Consider the following 22,756-nt stretch of genomic DNA (forward strand, 5'->3'; position numbering starts at 1 on the left):
ACAGTAGGAACTGTGAAGTGCTTTGAGACATCTTGACAATGTGATGACACTTAATGTCAAATGCAAGGATTATTATTATTCTAACATTTCTGTGCAATTGTCGGACCTGACAATTATCTATGCCTATTGTGAGTGTGCCAGCTTACGGTTATTTTACTTCTGCAGGGATGCATGTTGCTCCCAGTTGTATTCTTTGCTGAGCTGAAACCTCTGCATTTAGCACGGAACTGCACTTACATGTAGTGGTAATGTTTCACACATGAGCTTGTATTCAGAGGCATCTAGTCGTGGAGCAGTGATTGAAAACATGCAGTGAATATCGTGGTGCTGTTTATGTTAAAGTTACCTGTGCTATATATACATATAATTTCCCACCCCACACCTACTTTTGAGAGCCATTCAAAATCAATATCACACCAAGCAAAGTGCTTCATGGAGAGTGTTTGAGTAGTTTTGTGTGTTTATTAAGGGAGATGTAAACATTTATCAGGTTTTTTTTATATTTTCACATTGAGCGACTGCGAATGCATCAACAAAGAAGGGGAAGATATCAAACAACACACAGGGAATGTGTTGGTATAAGGTGGTTCTCAATACTATCATTCGTTTATTCGCTGACCTGAATCCGGAATCTACATATGTTTCATCAAAAAAAAACAGATGAGTTATATGATGTGGGCAGGGATACTATGAGACAAAGGGCTATTTGAGCGCTGGTGAAGGAAGAGACTGGAGGGGATGAGTTGTACCAAAGAAAAACAGAGGATTTATTTTTAGCCAAAGAATTATTTGGAAGGAGAAATTGGAAATGATCTACTCGTCTTGGGCTGGGCAGTCCGGCATTCTTCATGGTTCAAGTACTGGATTCTTCATCTTGCTTTCCTTTGAAGTCTGTTTTTGCTGTTGTGGACCATTCAGCTTCTAAAATATAATTGTGTAGAGAGAGAGTCCTGGTAACAATTGTCTACAGTCTACCTACCAGTAACCATTGAGGAAGGCCCAAATCATGGTGCTCGCCATCGTTTATTGACACCTCCCTCATTAAGATGTTGGCATCCAATTCTGATGTTGTCTTCCATTGAGCTGCTGTGAGGTTGATGTTGTCGCTTATTGCTCAGCAATGGGGCCCGTAATTATGCTATTTGAGCCTCAGACCTGGATTATTTTCATTGTTTTCCCGGTTCTTTTCTAGACCCCAACCCCTCACCTCACGTTATCTTTTCCCTTCTCCAACATCCTCTCCACCTCTGTAGTTTCTTCTCTGTATTGAAGATTCTGAGGTGCAGATTGTTGTTGCTGCCACATACTTGTTGATAGAAAACAAATCACATTGAAGGAGGGAGTACGCCTTCTTACCCCCTCCCCCCACACATACACACACACTCTAATGCCACAGCTTTTTAAACTATATATATATCTGTACTGTATATGTAAAATTGTTTAGTAATTGATCTTGACATTGGTTTCAGTCTGGCCACCAAATGCCCAGCCCTACACCTCTTGTACCTTTTTCTAGCATTATGAGATCGGGATCAAGGGTTTTCGAGGATCCAGGTATACTTAATTCACTATTAAATTTAACTTCATGGGGATGAAAGTCCATGCTGGTATTTGTACAGTTCTTATGAGACTGTGGAATGTCTTTTGCCTTAACGCAGACGGAATCTGTAATGTTAGCCTGTTATCTATTCCCAGATGGCTAAAAGCACATTCATTCCATCATGTCATTGTCCAATTAAAGCCATGGGTTTTTTGTCCCAAGATGTGTTGCTAATTTTCATTGTAAATTTTTTTTTAAAAAGTTTGTTAGATGCTTTGAAAGTGGGTGGACTGTGGGTCTTTCTCTTGTTGAACTGAAACCGCTTGGCCCACAAGAACAGGCAATCTCTGGTTCTGGGGATTGCCAAGACCATTGGGATCAAAAGAGAAAGCTAAAGGTTGGAGTTGAAGCATAAAATTGTACATATTTTACCCCCATGTTCACTCTAAGAGAAGAACATATGCAAATTTTTTTTTAAATGTAAACTCTCTAAAAATGTATTAATACTGGAGACTGTAACTAATGCATGACCTTATAACACAGCTTTTATGACAATAAATTGATTTCAAGTTATTCATGGACTGCCTCTCTGTAATTGTTCACTGCAACACCAAAATTCATATTAATTCTGTGACCCTTGTTGGCTTTTTGCAGTACTTGTTAATGCTGCCTTCCAAAGTTATTTTTTTTCTCCAAAGTGAACAAGAAAGCTGAGTCAGCTGACCCAACAGTGATTCCCTTCTCCGCACATTCATGCGTATGTGCGCACACACACACACGCACACCCATCACACAGGAACAAAGAAATCTCGTGAAGAGCCCTTGAAGATGTACAATTCTATCTTCAAGTTGAAAACAGTCAATTGGGGCAAATTGTTGAAGGACGTGTTAGAGGTTCAGCCTAGCTCAGTTGCCTCTGGTCAGATTGTGGGTTCAAGCCTCACATTCCCTGATGCTTGTTAGTAGGATTTAATAGTGTGCAAAATGACTGCTGTGTTCTTAGTCAATTAATTCCAATTGTGCAGCATATGAATACAGTAAACAGGATTGAATTCACTCGATCACAAGTTTGGTTTGGATGAAGAAGACCTTTCAACACTGATATACCATGTGCTCGTGGTTGCTATTTTCACATGTATGCGGATGACACCCAGCTCCATCTTTCTGCCTCCACCCTCTACTCCAGGACCACTGTTGTCCTGACAGACTGCCTGTTGGACATCAAGCTCTGGATGAGGGCAAATTTCCTACAGTTGAATATGAACAAGACTGAGGCCCTCCTGATTGGCTCGCGCCAGCGCCTCTGCACCTCAGGCTCTGGCAGCATCAACCTCCATGGTTGCACACTACAACTCACCAGACAGTCAGGAACCCAGGTGTCTTGTTCAACCCTCAACTGTCTTTTCTCACATTTAAGCCATGACCCGCTCTGCCTTCCCTCACCTCCGTAACATCGCCCAACTCCGCCATTACCTCACCCCTCAGGCCGCTGAAACTCTTGTTCATGCCTTCATCACCTCCAGGCTTGACTGTGCAAACACCCTGCTTATCGGCCTTCCCATCTCCTCCCTCCACAGGCTGCAGATAATCCAGAACTCTGCAGCCCGTGTCCTCTCCTGCACCAAACTCCGTAGCCCGACTCCATTGGCTCCCTAACCTTCAGAGGATCCAGTTCAAGATCCTGGTCCTCACATACAAAGCCCTCCATGGCTTTGCCCCACCCTACCTCTGTGACCTCCTACAAATGTAATCTTGTTGTTGTTGTTTTCTACTGGATGACCACAAAGCTACGGAGTTGCAGTCTATAACAACTCACATAGGAGAACATCACAAAGTATTTTATAATGATGGCATGGTGCAGGGTGGAAGGAGAAAGGTGGATGATGGGATTTGAAAGAGAGGGAGTGAGTTGGAGGGATTTAGGGAGTTTGAGAGAGCAAATTGGCTGATTGAAGACTCACTCACTGATGGTAGGATAGAAGATACAGGGGACATGAAGCAAACGAGAGTTCCACAATTGGTGGCCGCGCTTTCAGCCACTACACCCCGAAACTCTGGAAGACTTCCTCTGCCTTGCCCCTTCCTTCTCCATCTTCAGGTTGCGCCTGAAGACCTTCCTATTTGACCGTGCCTACGGTCCCCTCCCCCTGGCTTGGCGTCATGCTCCACCACGGTCAAGTGCTCTGGGACCTATCCTGCATGAGGAGCGTGAGACAAATGCAAGTTTTAATAAAATGAAGGGAGTGGGTGGGAGAGAAAGACAACATGAGATCACAGAGATGGGATAAGGTGTGGAGACATTTAAAGGTTAAGAATGTGTATGAAAACACGTATTTGTACTGTAAATAGGGAATGAATGTGATTACTGTACAGAAAACCAAGTTAACTGAACTACACAGAATGTATTGCTTGTGTCCTACCTTTCATTGCTTTCACAAGTCATTTCTCTGCTGACACCTGCCTTACTTCCATTTGCAAACTGCATGGCCAGGCAATCACAACTGTGCAAGGAATGAACAAGCCAAGAATCATAGAATTATACAGCACAGGAGGCCATTCGCCCATCTGTGCCAACTCTTTGAAAAGAGCTATCCCAAATCAATCCCACTCCCCACTCTCTCTCCCTTAGACCTGCAAAGTTGTCCTCTCCAAATAATTATCTACTTCTCTTAAAATTTCTACTCACCTCCCCTCTGTTTCTTTTAACAACTATTTTAAATCTGTGCCCTTGGGTTACCGACCCACCCGCCAGTGGAAATAGTTTCACCCTATTCACCCTATCGAATCCCCTCGTAATTTTGAAAACTTCTATTAAGTCTCCTCTTAACCTTCTCCGCTCCAAGGAGAATAATCCTAGCTTCTGTAGCCTCTCCTGGTAACTGAAGTCCCTCATTCCTGGTACCATCCCAGTAAATCTCCTTTGTACCCTCTCCAATGCCTTGACATCCTTCCTAAAGTGCGGTGCCCAGAACTCAACACAGTCTCTCGCTGAGGCCTAACCAGTGTTTTATATAGGTTCATCATAACTTCCTGAGTTTTGTATTCTATGCCCTTATTTATAAAGCCTAGTGTCCCGTATGCTTTATCTACCACCTTCAAAGATTTACTTATATGAACCCCCAGGTCCCTCTGTTCCTTCACTTCCTTTACGATTCTGCCATCAGCTTATATTGCCTCTCCTCATTCTTCCTCCTAAAATGCATCACTTTGCAATTCTCTGCATTAAACTTCATCTGCCACGTGTCTGCCCATTTTACCAGTCTATCTATGTGCTCTTGCAGTCTGCTACTATCCTCCTCACTGTTTACTACTTTTCCTAGCTTAGTATCAAAATAGAAGTATCTACAAACTTGGAAATTGTACTCCTTAAACTCAAGTTCAGGTCATTTATATAGATCAAAAATATCAGTGGTCCCATTCTGACCCCTGGGGGACACCATTGCACACTTCCTTCCAGTCAGAAAGCAACCGTTCACCACTACTCTCTGCTTTCTGTCTCCCAGTCAGTTCTGTATTCATGCGGCTACTGTTCCTTTAATACTGTGGGCTTCTATTTTGCTTACAAGTCTCTTATGTGGCACTTTATCAAATCCCTTTTGAAAATCCATATAAACTACATCACCTGCACTACCTTCATCCCACCCTCTCTGTTACTTCATCAAAAACTCTATCAGGTTTGTTAGACACTATTTGCCTTTAACAAACTCATGTTGACTGTCCTTTATTAACCCATATTTTTCTAAGTGAAAATTTATTTTGTCCTGGATTATAGGCTCTAGATGTTTCCCCACTACTGACGTTAGGCTGACTGGCCTATAGTTCCTGTGTTTATCCTTATGTCCCTTTTTGTACAAGGGAGTAACATTTGCAACCCTCCAGACGTCTGGCACCACCTCAGTACCCAAGGAGGATTGAAAGATTGTGGTCATAGCCTGTTATTTCCAACCTTACTTCTCTCAGTAACCTAATCTTCCGTCCGGCCCGGGTGACATATGTACCTTGAGCACCATCAACCTTTTTAGTACTTCCTCTCGATTTATTCTTATCTTATTCAATTTCTCTATCCTCTCCTCCGATACTGTGACATTGGCTGCTTCCTCTACTTTTGTGAAGACAAATGCAAAGTACTCATTCAGTATGTTGGCCGTGCCCTCTGCCTCCACAAGAAGATTTCCTCTTTGGTCCCTAATTGGACCCACCCTACCTTTGACAAACCTTTTATTCTTTATATGCTTATAAAATCCCTTTTATGTACCTGCTAAACTTTTTTCATACAATCTCTTTGCCCCTCTTATTTCCTTTTTCAGTTTTCCTCTGTACTTTCTATATTTTTTTGTTTATCTTCTGTATTTTGGACATGACATTTATCATAAGCCTCCTTTTTCTGTTTTATTTTAATTTTATTTTATTTTAATCCGGGAAGGTTTGGATGCCCAGTGTTTCCCCTTTGTGGGAATGTATTTGTTCTGTCCTCGAACTATCTCCTCCTTGAAGGCTTCCCATTTCTCCTTTCTGTCCTCGCAGGAAAGGAGTGACTCCTAGTGTGGATTCTGCACCCGGGAATGGTGCTGTCCATGTATGCTTTACTGAAGAACAACCCAGCATAGGAACTCCAGGAAGCCCTTGCTCTTAAGTGTAGCTGTTTCATTCAATGTTTCTGTTAGTACTCCTCTCCACTTGTGCAGCTCAAATAAACCTCTTGTATCCATCGAACCAACATGACACCAAAATCAGTCAGCGAGATAAAGTGCATCTTCATGGCATGTGGCAATAAGGTAGCCTTTTATTCCTTTTATCATTCACCAGCTTGAGGACTGTTCGGTGATGGAGGGGGAAATAGCCATTACAATCCGGATAACAATGAGCCCTGTTTTTTGGCTTCTCAGGGCATGATGTGCAGGGCCTGAACAATAATCCAGTTAGTTCATTTTTCTTACATTAACTGCATCAATACAAATTTAAAATCCACTTTGACCTGACAGAAATACAACACTTGGGCTACAAATGTATTCAAGACAGAAAGTGGCACAAGAATGATGGATCACAAGTTGAACTGAAAAGTTGCTGTTTTCTTATCTATTGCATCTCTGCTTTTTGATTTTTAATGGAGTCAGTCAAGTGTCTGACACATTTAGAAACCCATCACCATGCTTAAGGTATCCAAACCAAACTGAGAATTCGATGCATCCCATCAACACAAGGAAATTCCAGAGATAGATCGTTGGAATGGAATTCTCACTCTCTCGCTGGATTATATGTCTCCTGCTTACCTAATTCCAGAAAATATGAGGTGCAGGATGGCAAGAGCCAAAGCTTGGGGACCCCAGAGTGTCCGTTGGAGTACTGTTGGGAGTCTAACCAGCTAATACTGCATAGCTTGCCATTGATATCACTGTCTGGCAAGCTTTTCCATTGCTTGTCCAGTTCGGACTACCCTACCCATTAGGGCTTTGGCTTGCGTGGTTAACAGGAGCTGAGTGGGATGATTCCCAGCTCTCAGTTACTGGTCTGCCCTTCTGTGTCCTGCTGATGAGACAGCCTGGCTGTGCTGTCATTAGTAGGGTCTGGCTCCAAGTTGGCTTGATTTCAGCACTCCAATGCCAAACATATCCCCTTGGAGCCAGTTCACCCTGCTTACCTTCTCCCCCACACCCCCCACCACGGAGAATAGATGCTAGTTGGCCATTTGACATCTGAAAAGCATGGGTTTGAGCCGTCACTCGGTGGATGCTGAAACATCCAATCTCACAGCATCTTTGACATTCACAATTATCAGGAGCACCTATAAATCACTAAAGTACCATACAATGCTGACAGTGGCAGGGTTTATTGAAGGATGATCACATGTCGGGGAAACGTGGAGGTGGACAGGATTGTGGACGTTATACATGAGGTGGAGAGTGGTCCTAATGTAACCTGATCATTTCATGAAACTGGCCAGGACACTGGGATTAACCATCTGAACCATTCATTGAGATTCATCCAGTTCTGGGATTGTGCTATTACATATTGCATGAACCACTTGATCCCTTCAATTATATTTAACTCATTCCCAAGGAACTATCTATGTAAACTGTTAATGAACAGTTTGAGGATATTGACACTGGATATTAATAATTAATAAGATCCACACAGCTGTCAAGAGGATTAAATAAGTTTTAAATTGGAAGCCTGTACCCTTGCCCTGTCCAAGAGGTACAGATATTTCTAATTAAATACTAACCAGTTTCCTTCTTGTATTTGTAAGATGCGATCCAGAACAAGTCTTTTTTTAAAAATATCCCCTGAAGGTGGAGAAAGGAAATGTTAATTCTGCTTTTGAAATAAATCCAGATACTCAAAGGTAAATTGTATCCTTTTATTTATAAATCACTATGTTGCCTTACAGTTAATGCTAAGTTAGACAATTTGTGCAAGACCTCAAATTATGCCACAGTTGTGTGCAACCCATCACAGAAAGGATTTAAAAAGCACTAGGAACGGTGCAACTAGGATATTATATTATATCAGCGCCTTGGGACGTCCTCCTGACGCGAAAGGCGCTCTATAAATGGAATCTTGTTGTTGTTGTACGTGCTCTGTGATGTACAATGACACATCGCCACGGTCAGCCAGCTCGGCCACCAGTTGTAATTCCAAAATATTACTAGGGATACAGGATGTTAATTATAAAGAGAAGCTCAAGAGATGGGGCTTTTTTCACTAGAACTAAGTTGAGAGGTGGTTATTCTTCAGGGGGTGGGGGGGCAGAGAGGAAAGCAGGGTCTCACTGGAGTTAAGGTGGCTCTTGACTGGAAAGTCAAGAGGAATGTTGTAAATAAGTCAATCCTCTGTAGTAGTCTGCCGTCTGGTTTCTGCTCAGATGTTAGCTTTACTCAGTTGGCAACAGTTTTGCCTTTGGGTCAAAAGGTTGAAACTCATTGAGACTTGATTTCAGTCTCGGGTGACGCCTCAGCACAGTGCAGCTTTCTTGATGTGAGAAGTTAAAAGAGTCTGGTCTGCCTGTTATTCAGGTGAAAAGTAAAAGATCCTGTGACACTATTTAAATAGAGAAGGGAATTTCATATTATTTGGTTGTTCATCTCATGACTGTTTGGAGATGCTTTGAGACATCCTCCTGATGTGAAAAGCACTATAAAATGTAAATTGTATTACTTGAGGTACTTTGCTGTGCACAAAGTGTTTGTTTACAAAATACTCTCTGCATGTGGCAGTGAACCTGTAAAGCACTTTGGACATACTTCAACGCTTTGGGCACCATAAAAATGTTGGGTTTTTCTGAAGATTCTGAGGGCACAGGATTCTCTTGTAATGTCTCCCCCTCCCCCACCCATGTCCTATTTCCCAAATGTGTATGACCTTTTCCTGCCTGACGTGAGTTGCAACTCTGCAATTGGATCCTTGACGCTGAAGTTCAGCTGGGATGTTGGTTGGTTGTTTGTTCTTCATGGAAACACAGTATCTGGCAGACCGCCACACACTGAGTCATATTTTCCTGCTCCTCTCAGGCTGCTTGTGGGCCTTTCACGGATGACAATTGGAAAGACAATCTCACCTTTATCATCAATTAACTCACACTGTGGGCTCTGTTTGCATTTATCTACTCCCGTCTACTGGAATAGATGGCCTTGGAAGTGTAAAGCTGCTTCGGGAAATTCAGTGTTTTGACTGATTTGGTTGATAGATCACAGGGAAGTTTGAAGACCCAATGTTTCAGCAGAGTGAAATCAAGGAGTTAAAAGTATCTGAATAGTGCTCAGCACTCACTCAATCCAGTCATTTTCTTTTTGCTGCCCCAAACTAATGTGAATTCATTTATCTCACAATGATTTTATAAACTAACGTGGCAGCAATCTCCTACCCTGGAATTTTACCTCATGGGTTACCTTTGTCAGATAGATTATGTAATTTTTGTTTACATGTTTCATACTGAGATCTAATTTGTAGATTTAATTTGTCTTAATTTCTTAAGAAATCTATAACTATCAAATTTCTTGAAATTTGAATGCATTATCAAATACATAAATATTATTCAATGCACTCCAGCATATTTGTTTGAAAAAAATCAATAATTGCACTTTTCTTATTAACAAATGCCACAAACCTCATTGTCGTCTCAGTTACTCTACTGAAACATAGTGAAGGCTTTGACACTAGAATGAAATCAAAATTTATTGAAACTTAAAAGTTGCTGAAACCGTTCATCAAATGAGACTATTTTGTTTTCAAGCAAATTGAATAAGTACAGGGATTGACAACAACAAAATTACATCTGTATAGCACAACTGCAACAATTGAGAATGTTGCTTTGGGAAATCAGGTGAGAAAATGTTTTTTCTCTAATTAAAAAATTGCTTCAAACATGGCACTCAGCTTTGGGTAAAAAATGGTTCATGAATATTCAGACAGATCAACATTAAATATAGTAAGCTCCTAATAAGTTGACTCTTATCTTGTCATCATTACTTATATCCCAGTATAAAATTCCTGCCTTTGGTGATGTTCCAACAACATTCAATGGGTCTTTTTTTTTAAGGATCCTGAAATGCTAAGGCTATTTTATTCTTCTAAAGGAAGTTCAACAGGCACCACTCGTCAACAGGGTGACTTGCAATCTAAATCGTACCTGAATTAATGTGGCTTTTATTTTGTATGAATATTTGTTTTGAAATGTATTAAGTGAATTAATAAATTATCAACCTAGCTCAGGTTGCAACACTCTCACCTCTAACAAAGATTTAAAATGAATGTATTGCACAGAATCAGGCGACTAGGCCCAACCAAACAGTCTATAATCCATATGAGTCTCCACCTATTCCTTGTTTCCCACACCCTTCTATTTCCCTCCCTCACGTGAAGCTTCCTCTCGAATGCATCTAAACTTTCTGATTCAACCATCGCTTCAGGCAGCAAGTTCCACAATCTCACTACCCTCTATGAAGTAGTTCTTCCTAAAATCTCTTTTTGATCTATCTTATATTGGATCCCTAATGAGAAGGTTGTAGATTCAAGACTCATATTGGAACCTAGCTGACCTTCCAATAGCTGCATTATTGGCGGTGTTGTTTTTTGTATGCTAAATCGATGCACCTCCTGTCTGATTATCTGGCACTATTTGAAGTGAGAAAGCAGTTTTATCCTGGTGTCCTGGTCAACAATTCCCCAGGTAAAATTGGTCATTCACTTCATGGTTGTTTGTTAGTTTGTTGTGTATAAATTGGCTGCAATATTCGTCTGCAAAATAGTCACTACATTTACAGTAAATCCTGTGAAGCAATTTGAAATGTCTTTTTAAAAGTCCTATAATCAAATACAAGGATTATTATGATGTTTTAATTTTAATAATGAGAAGAATTATTACATTCAGATTCTATCAACATAAGATACTTTGGCAATTTTGTTATTTTGACTGTTAGTGTTAATAAAAGTCACTGGTGAGTTAGTTGAATTTTCAGTCTGAAGCCTGGGATCTTCCCGCATTTTAATAGCACCACAGAAGCAAGTTTTAGTATCTTAACAACATTACCTTCAACAGAAGTGCTGCTCTGAAGTGCCATTTAGATTATGAGCTCAATTCCACAAGGTCATTATCAACTCAACAATTTGCACCAATGTCTAAATTAATCTAAATCCCAGTATTCAATATATTCCTGTCCCTACCCAGTTCAACATAACGCTGCCCTATTTGGACATTGCTCATCAAAACATTGGCCTTGATTAATTTACTAATATGGTTGGTGCTCAACAAGTTAAATAATGTTAACAAGTTAAGTAGACAAGAGGGTTACATCAGTATCCTTTCTTGTGTTTATGATCAGTATCATGCTAATAATTTTCCTTATATAAAGCTATTTAGTCCACCACAATCAACAGAGTAAATGTAAAAAGTGTGTGAAGATTCTGCAATATAACTAGAGAGGATGTAAAGGCCAGGATATATTTTTTGTGACAAAGAGGTGGGAGAGGTATAACATTACATTTCTGAATATTGTATGTTGCATCTTATTTCTTTGTATTTGAACTTACAGGCAAACCCAGTCCAGTCCCCAGGCTGCAATACATAAACCCCACCAACTAGCTTGAGAGTAATTTAAATTGCATTATTTCTCTAATAATGCAATACAGTAAGGCATTCATCAACAACTAATAATACATAGATTTTTCTTGTATTATTAGTAGTTTAGTAGACAGATTGTTCTTTAAATCACGTCTACCGGCACTTCTAAAGGTTTCACTACATCACTGCATCACAGGAGCTTTTGGCTGACAACCTTGTATAACTTGAATGACTGAGTTCATACAATTTCTCTCCTAATGTTACCAAACGTTGTTTGTATTCCAGATTCTCAAAGTTAGACTTAGGAACTTCTTGAAATCCATACATTGCTCCCCACCAAGCTGCAGCTATCGCACCTGTGGAATCATTATCACCACCGTGAAATACTCCTCTGTTGCACAGCTCTATCCAAGAATCACCAGAACCCAGTATTGCATCATAAGCTATTATTGTGGAGTCATGCCCACTGGAACCTCCCCAACCGCTATAGCTGACAGAAGAGTAGAATTTGTCACGCTCTACCACGCCGTACTTCTCAGGGAAAGTTGGTTTTGATTTTCCATCTGCAATACCACGTTCCTGAAGGTATTTTTTCCATTGGTTTTCAAAGTATGGCCTTAAAAAAGAAAAAGCAGATTAAATATAGCATATATAGAAGAGGGAGAGGGAGAAAAATCAGAGGGAGAGGGGGTGAGGCTGGGACGGGGGATATTGCTGTAAGTAACACCCACCTCCTCTTAGTAAATATATTTACTAATATATTGTAAATATTTATCTTTTTGGCATTTCAGGTAAACAGCCAGGAGTCCACATTGAATCAGCCAGATAAAGCAAAAATGCATCAATCAGCCGAAGATATAAATCAAACTCATTGAATAATGCTGCATCAAAGTGAAGAACAACAACAAAATTACATTTAGATAGTGCCTTTCACATCAGACAGACGCCCCAAGGCACTGGACAATCATTGTTTTGGACCCGAGCTGGGGGTTGGGAACGGTGAGGTTGGAGGGCGGAAGGAGGGTGACTGAAGGCACTGTCGAAGAGGAGGGTCTTGATATAGGTCTTGAATGAGGCAAGAGAGGGGGCAAAGCGGAGAGACTGCAGGATGGAGTTCCAGAGGGTGGAGGCAGAGTGGCAGAAGGCCCGGCCGCCAATAGTGGGGCGGGTGAAGGGGGACGTTCAGCAGATTGGAGCCCGCTGAGCAGAGGGAGCTGGCAAGTTAGTAGAAGGTCGCAGAGGTAGGGAGGAGCAAGGCCATGGAGAGCTTTGAAAGTGAGGACCAGAATCTTGAACTATATCCTCTGTGTGATGAGAAGCCAGTGGAGGATGGGGGTGATAAGGTCATGGAGCCTGGTGCGCAAGAGGTCATGGACTGCAGAGTCCTGGATGATCTGCAGCCTATAGAGGGAGAAGTTGGGGAGGCCAACAAGCAAGTATTTTGCATAATCAAGCTTCAATGTAATGAATACGTGTATGAGGGTCTCGGTGGCCTATGGTGTGAGACAGTCGCAGAGCCAAGCGATGTTGCAGAGATGGTGGGGGGGGGCGGCAGAGCGGTGGGGTAGAAGGGATAGTTGAGGGCAACCATGTTAATGCCTCCAGTTTTAGTACATTTTTCTTTTTGCTGCTGCAGCTCTCTGAAGCTGTGCAATTTAACATTAAACCTTTTTAAAAAAACTAAAATCTTATGGGAGCCTGTGTTTTTTTTCTTTTAAAGCCACAAACAAAAATATGTTGCCATTTGCAGGCTGAGGAAGGGGTGTGTGTGTGGTGGGGGTGGGGCAGAGAGGCTGAGAAGTGCGTGGGGTTATTAAATATTGAAGTAGGAAAGTATTGTGCAGAGCAGATTCACTAGGAAAATACTAGATATGAGAAAATGTACACATAGAGGTAGCTAAATTGGAGCTTTTTCCAAGTAGAGAATGTCAAGGTTCACAACACAGGTCTTTCAAAATTCTGAAGGGGGACAAAAATAGGCTAAAGCCATTTCCTTTCTTTGGGAAAGTCGGTGACAAGATAGCAAAGTCTCTGATTGTTACCAGAAATATTAGAGGATAGATTAGAAAGTTTTTTTCACTCAGAGGATTGATTGTTAGGTTTTCAAACCAAAAGTTGACACTATCAATGAAATAACTAAAAAAATGGAACTGGATAAATTCCTAGGATGAAAAATATTAAAGAATGTCAATCAATAATAAATGGGGGCAACTTTTTTTCTCTCTCTTTTTGCACTCATTTCTGTCTCCTTTGGCGTATTTCTGTATTGGAAACTGTGCACTTCTCAGGAAATGTATTGTAGTGCTAAAGAACAAAGATATTGTACTACCAGGCAGCAGTGCCACAGATATGATGCGTAAAAATGTGTTGAAAATTTCTTCATAGAAATGAAGCTTTACCCCCACCTACCATGCAGCCAGGTTATCCTCCACATGTTTTCCAGCTGTTTTGACGTAGCTCTTTGCTTTGTCTAATGTATCCAATAAGCCCTTGCCCCAGCTCTCTGTAGGTTTGCCACTCACAGCATATGCAGTGAATAATGCTGCAGCCAAAGATCCTAAATAACCAGTTGGATGGTGGTGAGTCATTCGGCCGCTTTCAACAGCTATTGCAATGAGTGTATCCAATTCTGTGTCATGAGGGAATCGCAGTCCAATGCACATGGCTCGCATGGCACCGCCACATCCACCACCTTTAGGATCGAATGGAATTGTCCACCCACCATCTACTTTCGGCTGCAGTTGGCGAGCAGACTTAATACAAGTTAAACCTGGTAAGAAAAAATTAGATGCATTATTCGTGCAACAATGAAAAATATTCACCATTGATTAGATGTCAACAATGACCTTTGACAAACATTTGATCAACAATACGTGCTGCACTGCGTTCAGATTTCGACTAATATTCAAACGCAAAGTCTGCTTCCCCCCAGCAAAACAAAAGTAACCTAAAATACCAGATCCTGATCCTACAGTATTCCCAGAATCTCGAATTCTCCACTCTTCTTGCAGATCTGCACAAGTATTCTGCAGTTTCAATTTGTTACTGTAATGTGATTCTTTGGTGCACTTACCTGGTGGCAACATTTTTGACATATTTCAGCAAATATTTTCAGGAATCAAAAATTGGCTTATGAAAAAGTAAATTCAAAATTCTGAAAACTTCTGTTAAGTCTCCTCTTCACCTTCTCTGCTCCAAGGAGAATAATCCCAGCTTCTGTAGCCTCTCCTGATAACTGAAGTCCCTCATTCCTGGTACCATCCCGGTAAATCTCCTTTGTACCCTCTCCAATGCCTTGCCATCCTTCCTAAAGTGCGGGCCCAGAACTCAACACAGTCTCTCGCTGAGGCTTTAACCAGTGTTTTATAAATGTTTATCATAACTTCCTAACTTTTCTATTCTATGCCCCTATTTAAAAAGGCTCGTATCCTATATGCTTTTTTAACAGCTTTAACCTGTCCTGCCACCTTCAAAGATTTACTTATATGAACCCCCAGGTCTCTCTGTTCCTTCACCTCCTTTAAGATTGTACCATCAGCTTATATTGCTTCTCCTCATTCCTCCAACCAAAATGCATCACCGCATTTCTCCACATTAAACTTCATCTGCCACGTGTCTGCCCATTTTACCAGTCTGCTACTATCCTCCTCACTGTTTACTACTTTTCCTAGCTTAGTATCATTTATATAGATCAAAAACAGCAGTGGTCCCAATACTGACCCCTGGGGGACACCACTGCAGACTTCCCTCCAGTCAGAAAAACAACCGTTCACCACCACTCTCTGCTTTCTGTGTCCCGGCCAGTTCTGTATCCGCTGCCACTGTCCCTTTAATACCACAGGCTTCTATTTTGCTTATAAGTCTCTTATGTGGCACTTTATCAAATACCTTTTGAAAATCCATATAAACTACATCAACTGCACCACCTTCATCCACCCTTTCCATTACTTCATCAAAAAATATCAGGTTTGTTAAGACATGATTTGCTTTAACAAATCTGTGTTGGCTGCCCTTTATTAACCCATATTTTCTAAGTGAAAATTTATTTTGTCCTCAATTTATAGACTCTAGAAGTTTCCTCAATACTGACGTTAGGCTGACTGGCCTCTGCTCAAATGAGGCTCTTTCAAGTCTTCTCCTTTATATAGGACTCAAACAAAATAATAATAATAATAATCCTTGCATTTGATATAGCGCTGTTCATGTCAGGAGGACGTCCCAAAGCGCTTCACAGAACACACTGTAAAGTGAATTGACTGTATACTTGTGGGCGAACGCGGCAGCCAATTGCGCACAGCAATGTCCCACAAACAGTCGTAGATTGAAAATGACCAATTTATTATTGTTTTTGGTTTTGGAGGGATTATTATTAGGCTCTGTGTGGAGTAAGGAAACTTGCCCAAGGTTTCTCCCTGCCTGGAATTGAACTCAGGTCTCTCACTTGCAAAGCGAGTGCTCTAACCACTGAGCTACAGGACTCCACAAAGCACCCAGTTTCAACCTGTCAGCAGGTTTGTTAATCCCCAACATCTGGCCTATGATTCAACTGCTAATTGAATTGTTTGCCTGCTTACGTATAAAGTTGCCTCTCCCTCAAGAAAGATTTTCCACTTTTCATGCTGAATGAAAGAGTTTTCTCTTGCCCTCTGGTATCCCCGTTGCCCTCTGGTATCTCTCCTGCTGAAGAATTCCCACTCCTTGACAGAATTCTCACTCTGTTCCACCTCACTCAGTTCTCTGCTCACGCTGCTGGCCTCTCTGCTCTGTGAAAGGCACTATATAAGTGTAATTTTGTTATTGTTGTAGTGGTTAGCTTGCTTGCAAGGTGAACATAAGGACCTGAATTTGATTTCCACGGGAGAATGGGTGAGGAGAATTCCAGTGCCACCCAGCACAAGAGTTTGCTTCGGGTCCCAGCACAGAGGTATGGAAAAATTTATTTAATGAGTTATATATGTATATATATATATATAGTGGAATGGGTTACATGTACTGCAGGCTGTGTCCATCCAGACAGTAGGTGTGTATTCCATTCCAGATATACGCATTTCCATAGGTGGCATTCATAAGTGGAACTCTTGTCTGGTTTTGATCCTATTAATCAGGATGATGGATGAATATGTGCTGTATTTCTGCCGTGTCTTTTGAGTCTGGAACAATAAACAAATTATTTAAAAGCAATGGAGAGGGTGATTTCACTCCACCTTACTAAGCCAGTTCATCACCTCCTTTGATCCTCAACTATCCTCTCTACCCCACATCCGTGCCATGACCCGCTCTGCCTTCCCCCACTTCCGCAACATCTCCCAGATCCGCCACTGTTTCACACCACAAGCGGGCTTTCTACCACTCTGCCCCCACCCTCTGAACTCCATCTCGCAGGCCCTCCACCTCACCCCCTCCCTAGCCTCCTTCAAGATCCGTCTCAAGACCCTCCACTTCGACTGTGCCTTTGGTCACCCTCCACCTTCCCTGATCCCCAGCTCAGGTCTGAAACATTGATTGTCCAGCGCCTTTACACTATAGGATCTCATGATCTCTGATCTTCTACTTCTCTCCTTAGCAAACTCAGACCTACTCCATGTCCCCTTCTCCTCCTTGCCACTGGGAGTGGCCAAGACTTCAGCTCCTACTCCCACACCTCTGGCACTCCCTCACTCTAACCCTCCACATCTTTAAATGCACCTTAAAAACACTCACCATTTTGACCTACAGTCACTTTCCCTTTCCCTAAGGGTGTGAACCAGTCACTGTGAAGCACTCAGACGCATTACCCAAGATGAAGGGAGCAGCAAAAACGAGCTGTTATTGCGCAAATCAGCTTCTGCGTTCACCCACAAAACACTTCACTGCACCGACAACAAAGTTTGGGGACGACAAGTTTGCGGGGAGAGCGCAGGGGAGTGGGATTGCTTTGGGGGAGTGGGATTGCTTTGGGGGAGCCGGGTTGTTTTGGGGGAGCCGGATTGCTTTGGGGGAGAGGGATTGCTTTGGGGGAGCCGGGTTGCTTTGGGGGAGAGGGATTGCTTTGGGGGAGTGGGATTGCTTTGGGGGAGTGGGATTGCTTTGGGGGAGTGGGATTGCTTTGGGGGAGTGGGATTGCTTTGGGGGAGCGGGATTGCTTTGGGGGAGCCGGATTGCTTTGGGGGAGCGGGATTGCTTTGGGGGAGCCGGATTGCTTTGGGGGAGTGGGATTGCTTTGGGGGAGTGGGATTGCTTTGGGGGAGTGGGATTGCTTTGGGGGAGTGGGATTGCTTTGGGGGAGTGGGATTGCTTTGCGGGAGTGGGATTGCTTTGCGGGAGTGGGATTGCTTTGCGGGAGTGGGATTGCTTTGCGGGAGTGGGATTGCTTTGGGGAGTGGGATTGCTTTGGGGGAGTGGGATTGCTTTGGGGGAGTGGGATTGCTTTGGGGGAGTGGGATTGCTTTGGGGGATCTCTTTTCAAAGTGCGGCACAGACCGGATGGGGCCGAGTGGCTCCCCTTCTCTATGGTATAATTCTATGATTCACAGTAATAACTCAGTGAGAAGGGCTTTGAGGCATTTGGGTCAACGTGACAACAACAACAACAACAACAAGAAGTGACATGTGCGGAGCGCCGCTTCACGTCAGGAGGACGTCCCGGAGGCACTAAACCTCAAACCCGAGGCTGGTTTCCTGAAGCGCTGACGCCGGTGCGAGAGCCGCGACACTTTAAATGCATTCACTATTCTTCCCGTTTCCGACTTCAGCCCAGAAAGGCCGAGCAGCGAGACCCCGGCACCCGGGACGGGCTGTTAATGAAAGCCGGTGACGGGCTCTGCCCGGGGGGGAGGGGGAGGGGGGGGGCGGCCTCCGGTGACGGTTGGGGAGCAGCGAGCGCGAGAGGAGGGGGCGCGCGCGCGAGCAGAGCGGCGGCGCGGGAGCAGCGCGGGAGGGCGCGGCGGCGGTACCTGGGGCTCGACCGGTCATGTCCTTCATGCAGTTCTTGTATTTCTGCGCCATTTTGCGATAGAGAGGGCTCAGGCCGTCCTCCCGGCGCCAGTCCGCCAGCGCCTCGGCCGTGGCCAAGTGCATCACCGTGTCGTCGCTCACCATCCAGCCCGAGGCGTCGAGCTTCTCCAGGCCCCCGAGCTGCTGCAGCTCCCGGTGGATGGCCGGGCCGTCCCGACTGAACTCCCAGCTGCCGTTCTTGAAGCCCAGCAGGTCGCCGGCCCCGCTCAGCACCATGGCGGCCACGTAGCGCTCGATCAAGGCAGGAACCAGGGAGCCCCCCATCGCGGCCAACATGGCGAGGGCCGCGCGCTCGCGCAGTGACGCGGCCGCCGAACAGCGCGTGACACTGTGCGCAATGCTTAGTTTGCGCACAAACACACACACCCCCCCCCCCCCCCCTCCTCCCGGGGAGACGCGCTGTGAGACGTGGTGATGGGTTTCCACGTGTTTCAGACACCCGATGCCCATCCCATCCCACATCCTCATCCCTCATCCCATCCCACATCCTCATCCCACATCCCATATCCTCATCCCATCCCACATCCTCATCCCATTCCCATCCCATCCTCGTCCCATCCCCAATCCCATCCCAATTCCACATCCCATCCTCATCCGCATCCCATAACCTCATCCCATCCCGTATCCCCATCCTCATCCCACATCCTCATCCCATTCCCATCCCACATCCTCATCCCATTCTCATCCCATCCCCGATCCCATCCCATCCCTCATCCCATCCCACATCCCATCCTCATCCCACATCCCATCCTCATCTCATCCCACATCCCATCTTCAACCCCATCCCATCCCGATCCCATCCAACACAAAAGCACCCAAGGTGTCCAGCTCAGTTGGCAGCTCTCGCCTCGGAGTCAGAAGGTTTGTGGGTTCAAACCCGGGTCACATTGGGTCTTTGAGCTCATAGTTAAGGTCCACATTGGGAGACCACTGCACTGACCAGGGGCTTCTGTCCTTCTGCAGAGGAGGCGTTAAACAGAGGTCTCCTTCCCTCATCACGTGGATATTAAAGATCCCATGGCAATATTGGAAAAGAAAAGCGAATTTCTTCAGATCAAAAAAAATGATTATTCACTTAATTTGCTATTTGTGGGACCTTACTGTACAAATTGGCTGCCATATCAAATACAAGGATTATTATTATATTCACCTCAAATGCACAATAAATAAGTTCACTTTACAGGAAACTTTGAAGTTCTTCCAGATGTTTTCAGTGGGATAAGGATGCAAATGAAATGATTATTTTATAGTAGTTTTCTCTCGGATTAGTCTTAACAATTTTCATTATACATTGTTTTGTACACTAATGGGCGAATAAAGGATTTGTATAAATATACAGTTGAGGATCTTAACTGTATATTTGGATTATTTCTATTCTCTCTCCTGTGGCCTTTTTACTGAGTCACGAGTTATGTGATTAAATAAACCTATGATGTGTTGCCATCAGCAGTGCCCTGGAATACTGGGGACTGGCCTCGCTCAGGAACCAGACTACTGAGACTGCCACAGAGGGCTAAATCAATACCGACAATCCATTGCCATGTATGACACCTTGGAACCAGTTCAGCTCCAAGGAGACCCCGCTCCCCCTCCCCCCCACCCCGCCCCCGGGGGTAAGTCAAGTAATGAATATTACTGTGGAGCTCTGCCAATCTTACTTCCACACAACGTAAAGAAGCAACCTACAATGCTTGCTTCATTGTTAACATACAGCCCACACCTCATACTTAAGTCCAGCACAAAGACGTTTTGTTATTTCTGCATCTTTTCCTCTTCGTTTTGCTTCTCCTTTGCTTCATAGTGGGAATAGAGCCTATTAAAAATATGGTTAACTGTAATGTTCGGGACCCTTATAAATATATCTATCTAACATTTCTGCTTTCTCAATCTAATTTAAAATCTTATATTTGTTTATAAGGTCTCCTCTGAGACACCTCACCCACTGCTCCAGGTTCCTCAAATAATAATTTAAACTCTTTTCAAGCTGTATTTTTTCCAACATTAGTACTTACAAAAGTTGGTTTTAAAAAAAAGGCAAGAATCTTGTTCTTATCATTATCCGCGTTCCCAAGAAAGATGTTTTGTGCCACACTTACAATAATAATAATAATAATTCTCGCAATTTTTGATATAGTGCCCTTTACCATCATTGAGAAGTCTCAAAGCGCTTCACAGGATATACAGTAAAGTGGATTCACTATGTAATTTGTGGCAAAATTTACATTCTTTGCACTTGGTCTCCTAATGGTGCCCATAACTAGACAAAGCTCCCGCTGCTGCCTCTGGATGTTATTGTAGTAGACAGCCTCCCCCACTCCCTGTTTGATAGTAGACGAGTTAATGTCTGATTGGACGTCAAATATGATTCTCTGGCAGCTGACAACAGGCAACTTCTTGATTAAAACAAAATACAAGAACTAAGATATCCAAGATCCAATGAAAATCTTTCTGCTCATTTCATCTGTCCAGAATATCCAGCCTACAGCATTGTAGTAGCAAACTAAGTATGCATATGGGTAATTTTAAAAAGAGTTGTCCAAATATTTACAATAAGATAAAATTACCCAGTCCAGTGATCTCTATTAGAACGTGCATGGATACAGATGTTAGGGGAGAGCAAGAATTGGTTTGGCTTTGATACCTACAGCTGCACTTTGCCCCAGTTCACTCTAAATGCCTCCACCTTGCACCCTCCTTTTCTGCTTTCAAACCCATCTCTTCAAGTACACAAAATATAGTCAATTCACTTTATTCTGTGAAGCTCTTTGAGATGTCTCAAATACATGATAAGCCAGTCAGGAACCTCGGCGTTTTGTTCGACCCTGAGCTGTCCTTTCTCCCTCACATCCGCACCACAACTGGCACCGCCTTCCATCACCTCCGGAACATCGCCAGACTACGGCACTACCTCACCCCTCACGCTGCTGAAACCCTGGTTCACGCCTTTGTCACCTCAAGGCTGGACTATGGGAACTCTCTCCTCGCCGGCCTTCCCGCCACCTCCCTCCACAAGCTGCAGGTCATTCAGAACTCTGCAGCTCGTGTACTGTCCCGCACCAGGCTTCACGACCACATCACTCCCACCCTCGCTCGCCTCCACTGGCTCCCCATCCCCAGAGGATTGATTTCAAGATCCTCATCCTCACCTACAAGGCCATTCACGGCCTTGCTCCCTCCTACCTCTCCAACCTACTATCCCCCTACCTACCTGCCCGTACCCTCCGTTCCTCTGGCTCCGGTCTGCTCTACGTCCCCCGCCCCAACCGCCCTACCATCGGTGGTCGGGCCTTCAGCCTCTCAGCCCCCAGGCTCTGGAACTCCATCCCCCAGTGCCTTCGACGCCTCCTCCCTTTCCTCCTTCAAGGCCGGTCTCAAAACCTTTCTCTTTGACCATGCCTTCAGCTCCTCTCTCGACTCTCTACCCCCTCCTCGCTCCCTCCCTTCCCTCCCCTCACCTGACCATTTCCCCCCTGCTCACCCTGACCATTTCCCCCTGCTCGGATCATGACCCAACTGTGCAGCGCCTTGGGACGTCCTCCTGACGTGAAAGGCGCTTTATAAATGGAATCTTGTTGTTGTTGTTGTTGTATCAAATGCAAAGATTATTATTATTACCACCTTTGGTCACCTCCCTCCTAACACCCTATCTCCCTCCTGCTTAATCTCCCAATCTGTTTATACAAAGTGCTGTGAAACATTTTCCAATATGAAAGATGCTTTATAAGAGCAAGTTCTTGTTGTGGTGCAGTTAACTCCAAAGAAACAGTACAACTACAATTTTACATTTACATAGTACCTGTAACCAGGGGACACAAATATAAGATAGCAACTAGTTCTATAAACTAGGGGATCAAAAAGAGAATTTAGGAGGAGCTACATCTAGCAGAGGGTAGTGAGATTGTGGAATTTGCTGCCTGAAGCGGTGGTTGAATCAGATAGCATAGATGTATTCAAGAGGAAGCTAGACTTCCACATGAGTGAAAAGGAGTTAGATGGGTATGGGAGGGAGTAAAGGAATGGATGCAAAGTTGTGTGGAGTATAACCACCACCATGGGCTGGTTCGGCAGAGTGGCCTGTTTTCATGCTGTACAGTCTTTGTAAATCTTTGTAAATGTCTTAAAAGTACTTTTTATATTATACTACATAGATTTGTTAATGTGTACAG

General features: G+C 43.6%; 1 protein-coding gene across 1 annotated transcript; it reads right to left on the minus strand.

Annotated features, from left to right (window-relative positions):
• Window positions 1-10,859: 10,859 nt before the first annotated feature.
• Window positions 10,860-18,892, minus strand: LOC103176834 (protein ADP-ribosylarginine hydrolase). Its single transcript, XM_007890615.2, has 3 exons — window positions 18,530-18,892; window positions 14,007-14,367; window positions 10,860-12,213 (listed from the first exon to the last, which is right to left on the minus strand). The coding sequence occupies exons 1-3, from the start codon at window positions 18,864-18,866 to the stop codon at window positions 11,775-11,777; spliced, it is 1,137 nt and encodes a 378-aa protein (XP_007888806.1). The 5' UTR covers window positions 18,867-18,892; the 3' UTR covers window positions 10,860-11,774.
• Between the last annotated feature and the right edge of the window lie 3,864 nt (window positions 18,893-22,756).

This window comes from Callorhinchus milii, unplaced genomic scaffold, assembly GCF_018977255.1.
Source record: "Callorhinchus milii isolate IMCB2004 unplaced genomic scaffold, IMCB_Cmil_1.0 Scaffold6, whole genome shotgun sequence".
Lineage (NCBI taxonomy): Eukaryota > Metazoa > Chordata > Chondrichthyes > Chimaeriformes > Callorhinchidae > Callorhinchus > Callorhinchus milii.